The sequence below is a fragment of the Chiloscyllium plagiosum genome, chromosome 7 (genome assembly GCF_004010195.1).
Source record: "Chiloscyllium plagiosum isolate BGI_BamShark_2017 chromosome 7, ASM401019v2, whole genome shotgun sequence".
NCBI lineage: Eukaryota > Metazoa > Chordata > Chondrichthyes > Orectolobiformes > Hemiscylliidae > Chiloscyllium > Chiloscyllium plagiosum.
Window position 1 is genome coordinate 47,343,329 of NC_057716.1, and position 13,021 is coordinate 47,356,349.

General features: G+C 39.1%; 1 protein-coding gene across 6 annotated transcripts in view; it reads left to right on the forward strand.

The window, feature by feature from the left end:
• The window catches only part of dnah9l (dynein, axonemal, heavy polypeptide 9 like), a 427,363-nt gene that overhangs the window by 124,834 nt on the left and 289,508 nt on the right, over nucleotides 1–13,021 (forward strand). For all 6 annotated transcript variants that reach the window (XR_006312134.1, XM_043693606.1, XM_043693607.1 and 3 more), the window contains exons 30-32: nucleotides 8,542–8,694; nucleotides 9,437–9,670; nucleotides 10,372–10,503. Coding sequence is in view for 5 of the 6 variants with exons in the window: in XM_043693606.1 (XP_043549541.1) it covers nucleotides 8,542–8,694; nucleotides 9,437–9,670; nucleotides 10,372–10,503 (519 nt within the window). In the remaining variant the exon portion in view is untranslated. The remainder of the gene's footprint in view (nucleotides 1–8,541; nucleotides 8,695–9,436; nucleotides 9,671–10,371; nucleotides 10,504–13,021) is intronic.

The following is a 13,021-nucleotide window of genomic DNA, read 5'->3' on the forward strand; positions in this document are numbered from 1 at the left end:
CTCGTTTAAACTTTCCTGTTTGCACCTTAAACCTATATCCACTACTATTTGATATTTCCACCCTAGGAAAAAGACTCCAATTATCCATGCCTCTCCTAATTTTATATATTTCTACTAGGTCGCCTTCAACCTCTGATGCTCCAGCAAAAGCAATCCAAGTTTGTCCATCCTCTCCTTTTAGCTAATATACTGCAATCCAGGCAACATCCTGATAAACCTCTTGTGCACCCTCTCCCATACCTCTGTATCCTTGCTGCAATGTGCCAACCAGAACTACACACAGTACTACAAATGTGGCTGAACCAAAGTGTTATATAGTTGGAAAATGACTTGCCGACTTTGATACTCAAGGTCCTGATCGATGAAGGCAAATACTTGCCACTTCACTGGGCTACAATTTCCTGGATAATCCCTATTGCCCGTCTTAAACAAAGGAGCACCATTGGCTATTCTTCAGTCTTTTGGGACCTCATCTGTGGCTAATGTGTATACAAAGATCTCTGTCAAGGCCCCAGCAATTTCCTCTTTTGCATCTTTCAATATTGTGGGATAGATCCCATCAGGCCATGCAGACTTAGCTACCTTAGCGTTTCTCAAGACACCATCTCACTATTAACATGCCCTTAAATATCAACATAATCTGCCTAAATCTTACCATTATCTACGTCATTTTTAATGAATACCAATGCAAAGTACTCATTAAGGACTTTGCCCACTACCTCTGGCTTCATGCATAAACTCCCTCCTTTGTCTGAGTGCATCTATCCTTTCCCTAGTTAGCTCATTGCTCCTAAAATTATGTATAAAATGCATACATAAAAGGGTTGGTCTAATTTCTGTTTCTTAATCTTACATATGCTACCTTTCAATATTTTTTGTAATGAGGTTTCCTGAATCTTGCCATCCTTATCTTTTACCCTCACAGGAACATGCTGGTCCTGAACTCTGATCAACTGGTCTTTAAAAGATTTTCACGTATCAGGTGTGGATTTACCCTCCAACAGCTGTGCCTAGTCTAATTTCTTCAGTTTCTGCCTAATACTGTTGTAATCAGCTTTTCCCCTGTTTAGAACTTTCACCCAAAGACCAGTCTTATTCAAAACTGTCTTAAAACTTACAGAATTATGATTATAGTTTGCAAAATATTTTCCCACTGAAACTTGATCACCTGGCTTATTCCTGAATACAAGGCCTAGTATGGCCCCTTCCCTAGTTGGACTATCTATGTATTGTTTCAAGAATGGATGCACCTAACAAATTCTGGTCCATCCAAACCCCTGTCACTAAGAGTCCCAGTCAATGTTGGGAAAATTAAAATCCCTCCCTACAATAACCCTGTAGTTGTTACATTTTTCCATGATCTGCTTAAATAAATGTTCCTCTGTCTCCTGGCTATTGGAAGGCCTATAACTCCATCATAGTGATTGTGCCTTTCCTATTCCTGAGTTCTACCCATATGGACTTGCTGGATGAGCCTTCCAAAATGTCCTCTCCTACTGCAGCTGTGACATCCTCAGTAATCAGCAAGCAACACCCTCCGCCCCACCGCCACCACCACCACCAACAATGCTGCCGTCACCCCTTTTACATCCTTCTTTAATTGAATCTTGTGGCAGATCATCTATGATCTAATTGAATGGCACTTCAGGCTTGAGGTTCTAAATGGCCTGCTTCTGGTCCTGTTTACATCACAGCATTGGACACTCACCACTATTGCTGAGTCATGAATGGACAGCAAGTCCATTTCCTACCCTTAAATTGACTTGAATTTTGATGTTTGCAATGAGAATGTCGAAAGCACACTTTCACACTTTGCAGAATCAAGGTGCAAAACTAACTCCCAAGTCCAGTTCTCAATCTCCTGATTAAAAATCTATTCATGTTTAAGTTGTTATGGACTAAGCCAGACCACTCAAAACATTCTGAAACAGGCAGCTCAGACCATAACTTTGCAATTTGTTTCACTAGACAATAGGTGCAGGAGTAGGCCATTCGGCACTTCAAGCGAGCACCACCATTCATTATGATCATGGCTGATCATCCACAATCAGTATCCTGTTTTTGCCTTCTCCCCATAACCTTCGATTCCATTATTTTTAAGAGCTCTATCCATTTCTTTCTTGAAAGTATCCAGAGACTTGTCCTACACTGCCTTCTGGGGCAGAGCATTCCATATATCCACCGCTGTCTGGGTGAAGAAGTTTCTCCTCAACTCTGTTCTAAATGGCCGGCCCCTTATTTTTAAACTGTGTTCTCTGGTTCTGGACTTACCCATCAGCCGAAACATGCTTCCTGCCTCCAAAGTGTCTAATCCTTTAATAATCTTACATGTCTCAATCGGATCCCCTCTCATCCTTCTAAACTCAAGTGTATGCAAGCCCAGTCATTCCAATCTTTCAACATACGATAGTCCCGCCATTCTGGGAATTGACCTCATGAACCTGTTCTGCACTCCTTCAATAGCCAGAATCTCCTTCCTCAAATTTGGAGACCAAAACTGCACATGATACTCTAGGTGCGGTCTCACCAGGGCCATGTATAGCTGCAGAAGGACCTCTTTACTTCTATACTCAATTCCTGTTGTTATGAAGGCCAGCATGCTATTAGCTTTCTTCACTGTCTGCTGTACCTGCATGCTTGCTTTCATTGATTGATGTACAACAACACCTAGATCTCATTGTACTTCCCCTTTACCTAACTTGACTCCATTTAGATAGTAACCTGCCCTCCTGTTCTTGCCACCAAAGTGGATAACCATACATTTATCCAATTAAACTGCATCTGCTATGCATTCGTCCACTCACCTAGCCTGTCCAAGCCTGTATTCTTATAACATCCACCTCACATTTCACCCTGCCACTCAGCATTGTGTCATCAGCAAATTTGCTAATATTACTTCTAATACCTTCACCTATATCAATAATGTATACTGTAATTAGCTCTGGTACCACCACCGAACCTTGTGGTATCCCACTGGTCACCGCCTGCCCATTCCGAAAAGGACCCATCTATCAGTACTCTTAAACAGGTTTGGTAAGTGTACAGTGAAATTTACCTGGATTAAGTTAGCTAGGTTGACGACTAGATTTTAAAACAGACAAAAATTTATTCACAAAACTTACACAATGAAACACCAAGAACAGAATAAAGAACCCCTACAGAACTCAGCCTGTCCAACTAGACTTAATTATGCTGTTCTGAATATACACAACAGTCCCAATAAGCAAACTCCCTTTAAAAACCAGCATAAATGGAACACGTGCTTGCTTACAGGTTGAAGTTGAAGGGCAGAAGAGAGAGATTCCACGCAGCTCCCTGTTGAACTTGCAACCAGTTCAAGACTGAACTAAAACTGCATAGCTCAGCTCAGCTGAAAAGCTCCCCTTTCTTCATACAGGTCACTTCTAAAACATGACCACTTTGGCCTGAAGTCTCATCTGTTTAGATATAAACAAAAAGCCTCTCAAAATCCTTTTCATCTCTGTACCAAACCAGACTGATTGGAGTCCGGCTCGGTTTATTACCGCTCTGAAAAAATCAAGGACAGAGTATCTTTGAGCCAAGGTACAGCTTTTAAGAAAATAAGGGACTAGCTTTGTGATAAGGTAAATGGAAAATGAGGTGGCAGCTGTAGTATTATGCGGGAACAGGGTGAGATTATTCAGGTGTTTGGAAGAAAGGGAGAAAAACAAAAGACTTCTTTTTGTAAATATATTTATTAGCAATTTTCTTTAACTTAACAAACATATAAAATTATTGAAAAATGCAATCAATAACAAATATCAGTATAATAAAAAGAAAAAAGAAACACAAATTACTAACTACTAACCTACCCTTTAATACAAACCAAACCCTAACACTATGCAAAGCAACTCCAATAAATAAGTAAATAACTAATAGATCAAAAAAAACTCCCAAAAAACCACTCTGAATACAAATAGCTATGCTTGGCTCAAAGCTCCCAAATAAAGAAATGGGAGCATTGTATATATACCCATATTAACTCAGGAGACCCCCTCCAGGACCCAGGGCTTGACAAACCTAACCATCCTGGTTAAACAAACACCCTAGTTAAGATAGCTGACAAATATATATCCAAATAACTCAAGTAGGGCTACCATGTCTTATAAAAATGGTCTGTTTTGTGGTGCACCATGTTTGCAAAAATGTCCACGAGAATGTGCTCCATAATTAATTTCTGCCATCCCAGCAAGCCCGGTAGGTTCTCAAACATCCAGTTCATCAGAATATTCTTCCGTGCATGGTATGCAAGAATGTTAAATAGTTTCTTCCCATGCCCATCTAATGGTGGTAAATTCTGTAGACCCAAGAGGACAGATATCGGGTCTACTTTGACTTCAGTCCTCCCTATCTGTCCCGCCACAGTGTTCCAGTAAACGTGGAGCCGTGGCATGTCCAGAAGCAATGGGTAAGAGTACCTACACTTATTTTACATTTGAGGCACACTGAAGATAGCCCTTTTTAAAACTTCACCAGATGGTCTGATGCCAGATGAACCCTGTGCAGACCTTTTAACTGTGTAGCATATGTCCTATTACAGATGAAAATCTTTCGAGCATTCTACCATATGTTCTACCATGTTTCAGAAGAGATCTCCACTTCTAGTTCTTGTTCCCATACCCGACATAACCGGTTAATATCCTGCCCGGCCCTGCATTCAATGAACATGTTTAAGGATGAGGTAGATAGAATTTTGATTTCTCAGGAAATTGGGGGATCTGGTAGGTGGGCAGCAATGTGGGATTGATGTCCTATTGAATGGCACAACAGCCCAGCAGGCGATAGAGGGCACAACAACCCAGCAGGCGATAGAGGGCACTAACCAAAAGGGTGTTTGTGGAACGTAGCAACAACCTCTCTGTATTGGGCTAATAGGGCTAAGTGAGAAGCGTAGTCTTCTTCTGGATCAAATCCCTAACCTGAAAAAAACGGAAAAGATCTCTGCTGGGCAACCCATATTTGTGGCTCAGTTGCTCAGAAGACTTCATAGCCTCCCCCTCATACAAGTCTCCCAAACTAGAAACTCTTCTCACTGCCCATAATTTGAACCCTGAACCCATCATCCCTGGTCAGAATCCTGGCATGCCAACTAAAGGCAGGAGTGGCGAAGTCTTGGATAAGCAACCCTCACTCTGACACATCGCCCTCCATGCCTTGACTGTACTAATGACAATGGCATAACTGTCCTGATCTTATCCATGAACAACAGGTCAATAAGAGGGCACTTTGCTTGGGACCATTATATAAAGCTTTGATGAAAACAACACATGATTGGGCTCCATTTGTAAGGTTTACTTGCTTCAGAGGAATTATGGTGAAAAGTTCAGTGCAATGGTTCCTTGGATAACAAGGATTAGTTCTGATAGAGACTAAGTATATTGGGTCTATACTCTCTGGATTTTACAACAATAAAAAGTGATCGTAAGGGCAGGGTAGACATTGAGTGGCACACGAATCTAGAACATGGGCACAGACCCACAATAAGGAAATAATTCTTTAGTGTCACGAGGAAGAATTATCTTACTCAATGTTGTGTATCTTTGGAATTTTCCACTCCAGGGATCTGTGGTTTTTCATTCAATGAACATGTTTAAGGCTGAGGTAGATAGAATTTTGATCTCTCAGGAAATCGGGGGTTCTGGGAGGTGGGCAGCAATGTGGGATTGATATCCTATTGAATGGCACAACAGGCTGGAGGGCTGGGTGGTCTGCTCCTAATCATTTTCCTTATGCTCTTATGTAATCTGCAACTCATTGCGTAACATCCTACAGGTTGCTGCTTCTGCTCTATTGATCAAGATCGATGGTTCTGTGTAGACTTTGGGTGCAAGTAAGTCATGTGACATTCCATCCTTGGAGTGTTCACTCTTCTCTAAAAAGAAAACATCTCAGCCATCTCCTGTTATACTTCTTCAACATGCAGTTCCTGTGGAAGATGCAAGATATTGATTAGAATTAAAAACTGGAAGAGATTCAGACCAAAGCATGCATTACTCGATATTTGGATTTTGTGGTGACGGCAGTTCAAAATGCTGTGTGCTCCTGAGATGTGGAAATCTCTTGCGAGGCCAGCATTTATAGCCAATCTGCAATTGTGCTGAAGATGTTGGAGAATATTGTAGTGCATTCCTGAATTGTCAGATGATGAACAGTTTTTGGGGAATGTGGAGTTGAGTTACTCACCACATAATTCCTAGTGCCTGATTTACAATTGTAGCTGCAGTGACTGTGACTGATCTAATTCATCTTTTGGTCAGTGGTAATCCCTTGGATGTAGTAGAACTCCGTATAACGCTACTACTACTATCAGACTGTTTGAGACTCCATTTCTTTACTGGTTAATCACAGTGAATCCGCTACCTTGTTGCTTCTACAGGATAGTGATATCTGTGGGTCCCTGCATCTCTGCTCCATTCTGTAGTTATATTCTCTTTTCTGCAGGACAATATGTGGAAATAAATGAATGGCATTTTTGGAGTGTTACTGTGAGAGATAGGTGTGAGATGGCTCTAAATGAAGGTGAGTGTCAGTGCTCACCGTTCAGTTGACTTTTGAATAGCCTGGGAGGTGGTAAGAAAAGAATGAAGCCACAGGGTGTGGTGTTCTGAAGAATGCAAATCCAGTAAAATGCTGAGTAAGATGGTGGTTGGTACCTGAATATGAGACGCCACTCACCTGCACTGACCTGCACTATATCCATGACCTTGGGACCAGATTTCTCCTGCTTACTCCCTCCAAAACTTACAACATGAAAACATCACCTTCAGGGGTGAGTCAGAGAACCCATAGCAGTGGATGGGAAGTAGCCACACTTTTCATGTCTTCCTTCGTTCTTTATGCCAAACTCCAACCTTCAACAGTATTGTTAGATGCAGCTGTTTGGAACCATTAATTTGAGAAATTTTCACTGATAGATGTTGTATGTCAGCACATCAGTACCCCATTCAGGAAAGCCAAGAATGCTAATGCTGTGCTTAAGGAAATACCTCCCAAGCAGCCTGCTGGAACAGTGGGCTCCTGACCCACTGTCGGCTTCTGCAAGTGAACCTGTTGCAAAAACATTCTGGCCTTGATGTCCATAAAGGAAACTGACTTAAGAATGGAATCAGGCCCACCACCTTCTGGAGGCTGTGCTCCAGGAGTTGATATGTTCCAAGCTGAGCTGGCTAAAGGGCTCATTTCTGTTCTTTGCAACTTTGTTTCAATTATTATAAAAATAGCTAGACCCTTAGCCCACACACCCCTGCCCACCTCCATCCCCAAACATCAATCAACCTATTGCCATGGTCCATCCTTGCCAACTTATATCCCCACCTATCTCCATGGTCCTTTATGGCCTCTAACCATGTTAACCTGTGCTCTTCCAATTCCTGAAGAAGGGCCTGTGCCCGAAACGTCGAATCTCCTGTTCCCTGGATGCTGCCTGACCTGCTGTGCTGTTCCAGCAATAAAGTTTCAACTCTTCCAATTAAACCTATGGACCATTGTTGCCTCCATGTCACGATTTGTCTTTCTACCCATCTTCCATGGCTACACATGCTTTCAATATCAACCTGTACCCTTCTAACTGCATCTAGTCCCCATAAAAACCTTGTGCAACCCATGGTTCTAGATAAACCTCATTCACACCTATGGATCCTATTGAAACTGAACTGACTTCTTCTAACCTATTGTCAATCAAAACATACCAACAGATGCTGTTTGTAGCTCATGCTGAATGCTGCAGTCTGCTTCTTTCTCTTTAAGTGCAGGAATATACTTATCCTGCTTAGACTTGCATGATAGAAGAAAATCCCTCATTGGTCTAACTAGCAAAGGCTCTTGTTTTGAACAAAAAGCAGCTTATTGTATGTTGGCAACTAGTAGGTTAAATTGATATGAGAGCATTGTTATGGAAACTATGATGAGGGATGAAGTTAAGTTTTACTTTTGAGATTCTACATTGTTCTCACAAGTCCATATAATGTATTTTTAGTGGGTGGTGCTTATGACACTCTTTAGTATTAATCTTTTGAGACCCATATACAACAACCTCCATTTGCTCCTAGTACAACAATGGCATAGATTAAAAATTTTCATTCTTGTTTTTTTACATCTCTCCATAACCTCATTCCCTTCCATTAGTGAAGTCTTCTCCAGCCCTTCAACCCTTTGAAATCTCTGTGCTCCTAAAAAAAACCTAGCCTGTCAAGGGTCCCTAATGTAAATAGCTCCACCATTGGTGGCCATGTCTTCAGCTGCTTATTCTATAATAACCTAAGCCATGCCATTCCCTCCCCAAATCTCTACAACATTTTTTCCATGTTCCTCCTTTAAAACATTCCATAAAACCCACCTTTTTGACCGAGCTTTAGGTCATCTGTCTTATAATGCTGTTGTCAAGCACGTTGGGACATTTTAATTATGTTAAAGGTGGATTATTAATACCACTTGTCATAAACTGTAAATGGAAGAAAAACTAAATTAAGCCTTAAATGATGAAATTATGTTACTTTTAAAACATATTCAATCTCTCAACAGGTGACAAAGCATTTGCTTAAGCTATTTGATAATTTAGCTGATTTAAAGTTTAGAAATAATGACAAGCACGGCGATACATGTGAAGCAGTGGGAATGTACAGTAGAGAAGGAGAATATGTGCAGCTTTCAATGCCCTGTTTCTGTGAAGGACAGGTAGGTTTGTATTTCTATACATTCTAAATGCAATAGCTTTTAAAATCTGAATGGTCTAAGACAGTTTGACATGAATTGGAATTATATTTGGAATTGATTCCAAATTATTGGAATGAATTATTTGTCTTTGCATTATTTAGGAAAATTTATATGCAAGAAGTCATTAAATAATCTGTGAAACAACTAATTGATTAAATATGAAAAACTGAAAATCTTCCATAAGTAACAATATATTTGTATTGCTTCCCCTGCAGTTTTTAATCTTGTATATAAATTTATCTTAGAGTCAGTCTAATCACTTTGGCATTGCTTTCAGTATGTTTTAAAGAAAGATCTATTGTGGGATGTGCCAAAACATGACGGTTTTCAGGTTGTAGAGAAGGATAGGCAATTAATAAAGCAGATGGTATCTAGGGATTTAAAAATAGAAGAGTGAGTGCAAAATCCCAGAGGTTAAGCCAAACATTGAATCATGATAAAGGAGTAGACTACTTTAGTCTGATGAACCTGTTCTCTTCACTTCAGTGAGAATATGAATATACACATCTGTTTTTGTCCCATAATGTCTTAATTTTAAATCTGAGTTTCAATGATTATTGTCAATTGACCCGCCATCATCTGTCATTTTTGCAGAAGAGATCTCCTCATATAACCCACCCTTTGCATGTTTCAAAATGTTGACCCTGAGAGGCCAAGAAAAGAAAAAGAATTATGTTCCAAATGATATTTGCTTCATTACTAGGCTGAATGTTGGCTGCGTAATCTCGAGGAGTCAATGCGAACTACAGTGCAGCATGAAATCATGGAAGCAGTTGCAGCATATGAAGAGAAACCAAGAGATCAGTGGTTGTTTGATTACCCAGCACAAGTGACTTTGACTGGCACTCAGATTTGGTGGACCACAGATGTTGGTATTGCTTTTGAACGTCTTGAAGAAGGTTTTGAAACTGCTTTAAAAGATTACAACAAAAAACAAGTGGGTTGCGTTTAAACAAATTTCATATCAAACCTGCAAATACTGCTGTCTTGAGTTGTAATACTTTGGTCAAATTATAGAATTTTATAATTTAATTCTAATTTTACCAGTAAAATCCTGTTAAAGCCCAAAACAGTGGGAATTTCCTCAGCAATTCTCCTAATTGATCATTGTAACTCACTGAGAAACCTGTTTAAGCAATTTACATGGGAATTCCTTGATCGCCTGTCTAAGCTATGGGTAGCTGATCAAGAGAACCCAAAGAAAGTCTGACAGTTTGTGATTACTACTTTTCTCTCACAGCAGGCCACGATTTCCTATAATTCCTTCTCGTTACTACAAGCTGACCAATGATTAACGTATGCAGTTATTATTTTTAAGATTGCAAGTTTGTTGAGAATATTTTGAGCTGTAAAACAATTCCATCCATCTTTTTTTTTTCTTCTGTAATGTTCTTGCAGTAATCTTCATAATGTGCAAAGTATAAGATTGAGCGAATAAGATTGAACTAATTTGCATTCCTCACTATCCATTAATTTTGCTTCAGATGGTCAATATGTACAATTTTTATGTTTTAGTTAATACATTACAGGGAATGCCTTGCAAGTATAATGCTTTCTGGAATAAGTAATCAATGTATGACATATAGTGTACTGTACCCTATCTTTTTGAGTAGTCAAATATAATTATTTTTATTGCAGATTGCTCAGCTAAATGTTCTTATAAACATGCTACTAGGGGAGCTCACCCATGGTGATCGTCAGAAGATTATGACAATCTGTACAATTGATGTACATGCCAGAGATGTTGTAGCAAAGCTCATAGCACAGAAGGTAATTTGTTGTAGCAATTACCCTAATGCATTCTTAAAAGCATAAAATAAACATAATTTCTCTGTAAAGGGGCTGCTCAGTTGTTCTGGAAAGAAATGACAATGTTTTGATTTAGTCACTTCGGTCTTTTCCATTGATATGCGACATGATTACATTTACTAGCTAAAGTACAAATTGACTTTCTAGTATTTAGTCTAAATTTCTTATCATTTTGACTGTATTTCTTTAGAGTGATTGCAGTTTTAATACATGACGTTTTTATCTTCGTTTTTCTAATCAGGGCTTACTCAACTACCACTGAACTCAACTGGTTTTACACTCTGTATTACTGAAAACCCAATTAGATATTGCACTCCCTTGATTTATTTTAATTTTTAAAATTTGATCTCTAATCATAATATTTGTGCTAGAGTGTTTCAAACGAACTTGAAGATCTTACTATTGTTGAGTAAATGAACCCTATTTTAATTGTATTCCATCCATTAATAATTCTGTCATGTACAGAGCAACAGTATAGCAATCACCATGGTAGATTATGATGTTTGTTGTGTATGAGTTATATGGAGCTGAAAAAAAACAGTTCCTTTTATTGATACATTATTCCTATTACATAGAGTTTTAACGTATAGTTTTGCTACGGTATTCCATAGCTAGGTTTTAAAAGCCAGAAGTATTCATTGGAGTCAGATAAAGTGCATGTTACACCAAACAAATGGGTAGAATCCTGAAAAGGTTTAGGATTGATATGTAAATTTGAAAATGCTCTATTCCCAAAAGTGATCACTACAAAAAATGATGTTCTTTCAGAGTAAATGTTTAAAATTCCATTTATGTGACAGAAGGGGATGGAAAGCAAATAAAATTAGTGTTCTCTGACTATATATTTCTACATCTTGTTTACTTACTTTGCAAGAATTTTTAAATCAGGTTGGATGAGTTCAGAACATTTAGGAATAACAGGAAACTAGGAAAGTATGAAGGGATGGCTGTCTTAATTAATAGTATTAGTGAAATTGAGAGTGATGAACTGAGTTCAGGAAAACAAGATGTAGAGACTGTTTAGGTAGAAATGATAAAAGGAAGTCACTTGTGAGAATGGTTTCCAGTCCCCCTTATAGTTACCACATAGGCAGGTGGAGCATAAAGAAAGAAATAATAAAAGGTTGTCAGAAAGGCTGGTGATAATCATGGGTGACTTTAATCTGCATATAATCCTGGAAAAATCAGATGGGCAAAAGGTAGCCTAGATGAAAAGTTTGTAGAATATTTTCAGGACAGTTTCTTAGAACAGCATGTTCTGGAGCTTACCAGGCAGCAGGCTAGTTTGGACCTGGTATTATGCAATGAGATGGGATTAATTAAGATCTCATTGTGAAGGCACCCCGGGTAACAGTAGCCTTTAACATGATTGAATTTTACATTCAGTTTGAGAGACAGCAGTGGGACTGAGACTATATTTTTTAAAAAAATAAATAAAGGGACTAATGAGAGCGTGAAAGCAGAGCTGACCAAACTGATTTGGCAAATTAGTCGATAGGATAGGTAAATAAAGATGCAACACTCTCATTTAAGGGATATTTCAAAATACATAGGATAGATACTTTCAAATGATTAAGAAAATTTCCATATAATGAATGTATTATCTGATTAACTAAAAGGAAAAACAAATAATTATAAAGTCATACAGCACAGAAACAGACTCTTCGGTCCAACTCGTCCATACCAACCAGGTTTTCCAAACTAAACTAATCTCACTTGTTAGCATTTGACTCATTATCCCTCTAAATCCTTCCTATTTATGTACCTGTCCAAATGTCTTTTAAATATTGTGACTGTGCCTGCTTCTACCACTTTCCCTGGTAGTTTATTCCACATATGAACCATCCTCAAAGATAAGTGGTACATAGGAGATCAGACAGAGAATATAAAAAACAGTAAAAGTTAAGAGGGAAAAATTAAAGCTAGCCAGAAATATTAAAACAAATAGTATGAGGTTTTATAAATATTTAAAGAAGAAAGAGTTAACAAACTCAACATTGGTCCTTTAATAAGTGAGATTGGAGAGGTTTTAATGGAAAATAAGAAAATGGCAGATCATAGAGTCATAGAGATGTACAGCATGGAAACAGACCCTTCGGTCCAACCCGTCCATGCCGACCAGAAATCCCAACACAATCTAGTCCCACCTGCCAGCACCCGGCCCATATCCCTCCAAACCCTTCCTATTCATATACCCATCCAACTGCCTCTTAAATGTTGCAATTGTACCAGCCTCCACCATATCCTCTGGCAGCTCATTCCATACATGTACCACCCTCTGCATGAAAAAGTTGCTCCTTAGGTCTCTTTTATATCTTTCCCCTCTCACCCTAAACCTATGCTGTCTAGTTCTGGGCTCCCAGACCCCAGGGAAAAGACTTTGGCTATTTATCCTATCCACACCCCTCATAATTTTGTAAACCTCTATCAGGTCACCCCTCAGCCTCCGAAGCTCCAGGGAAAACAGCCCCAGCCTGTT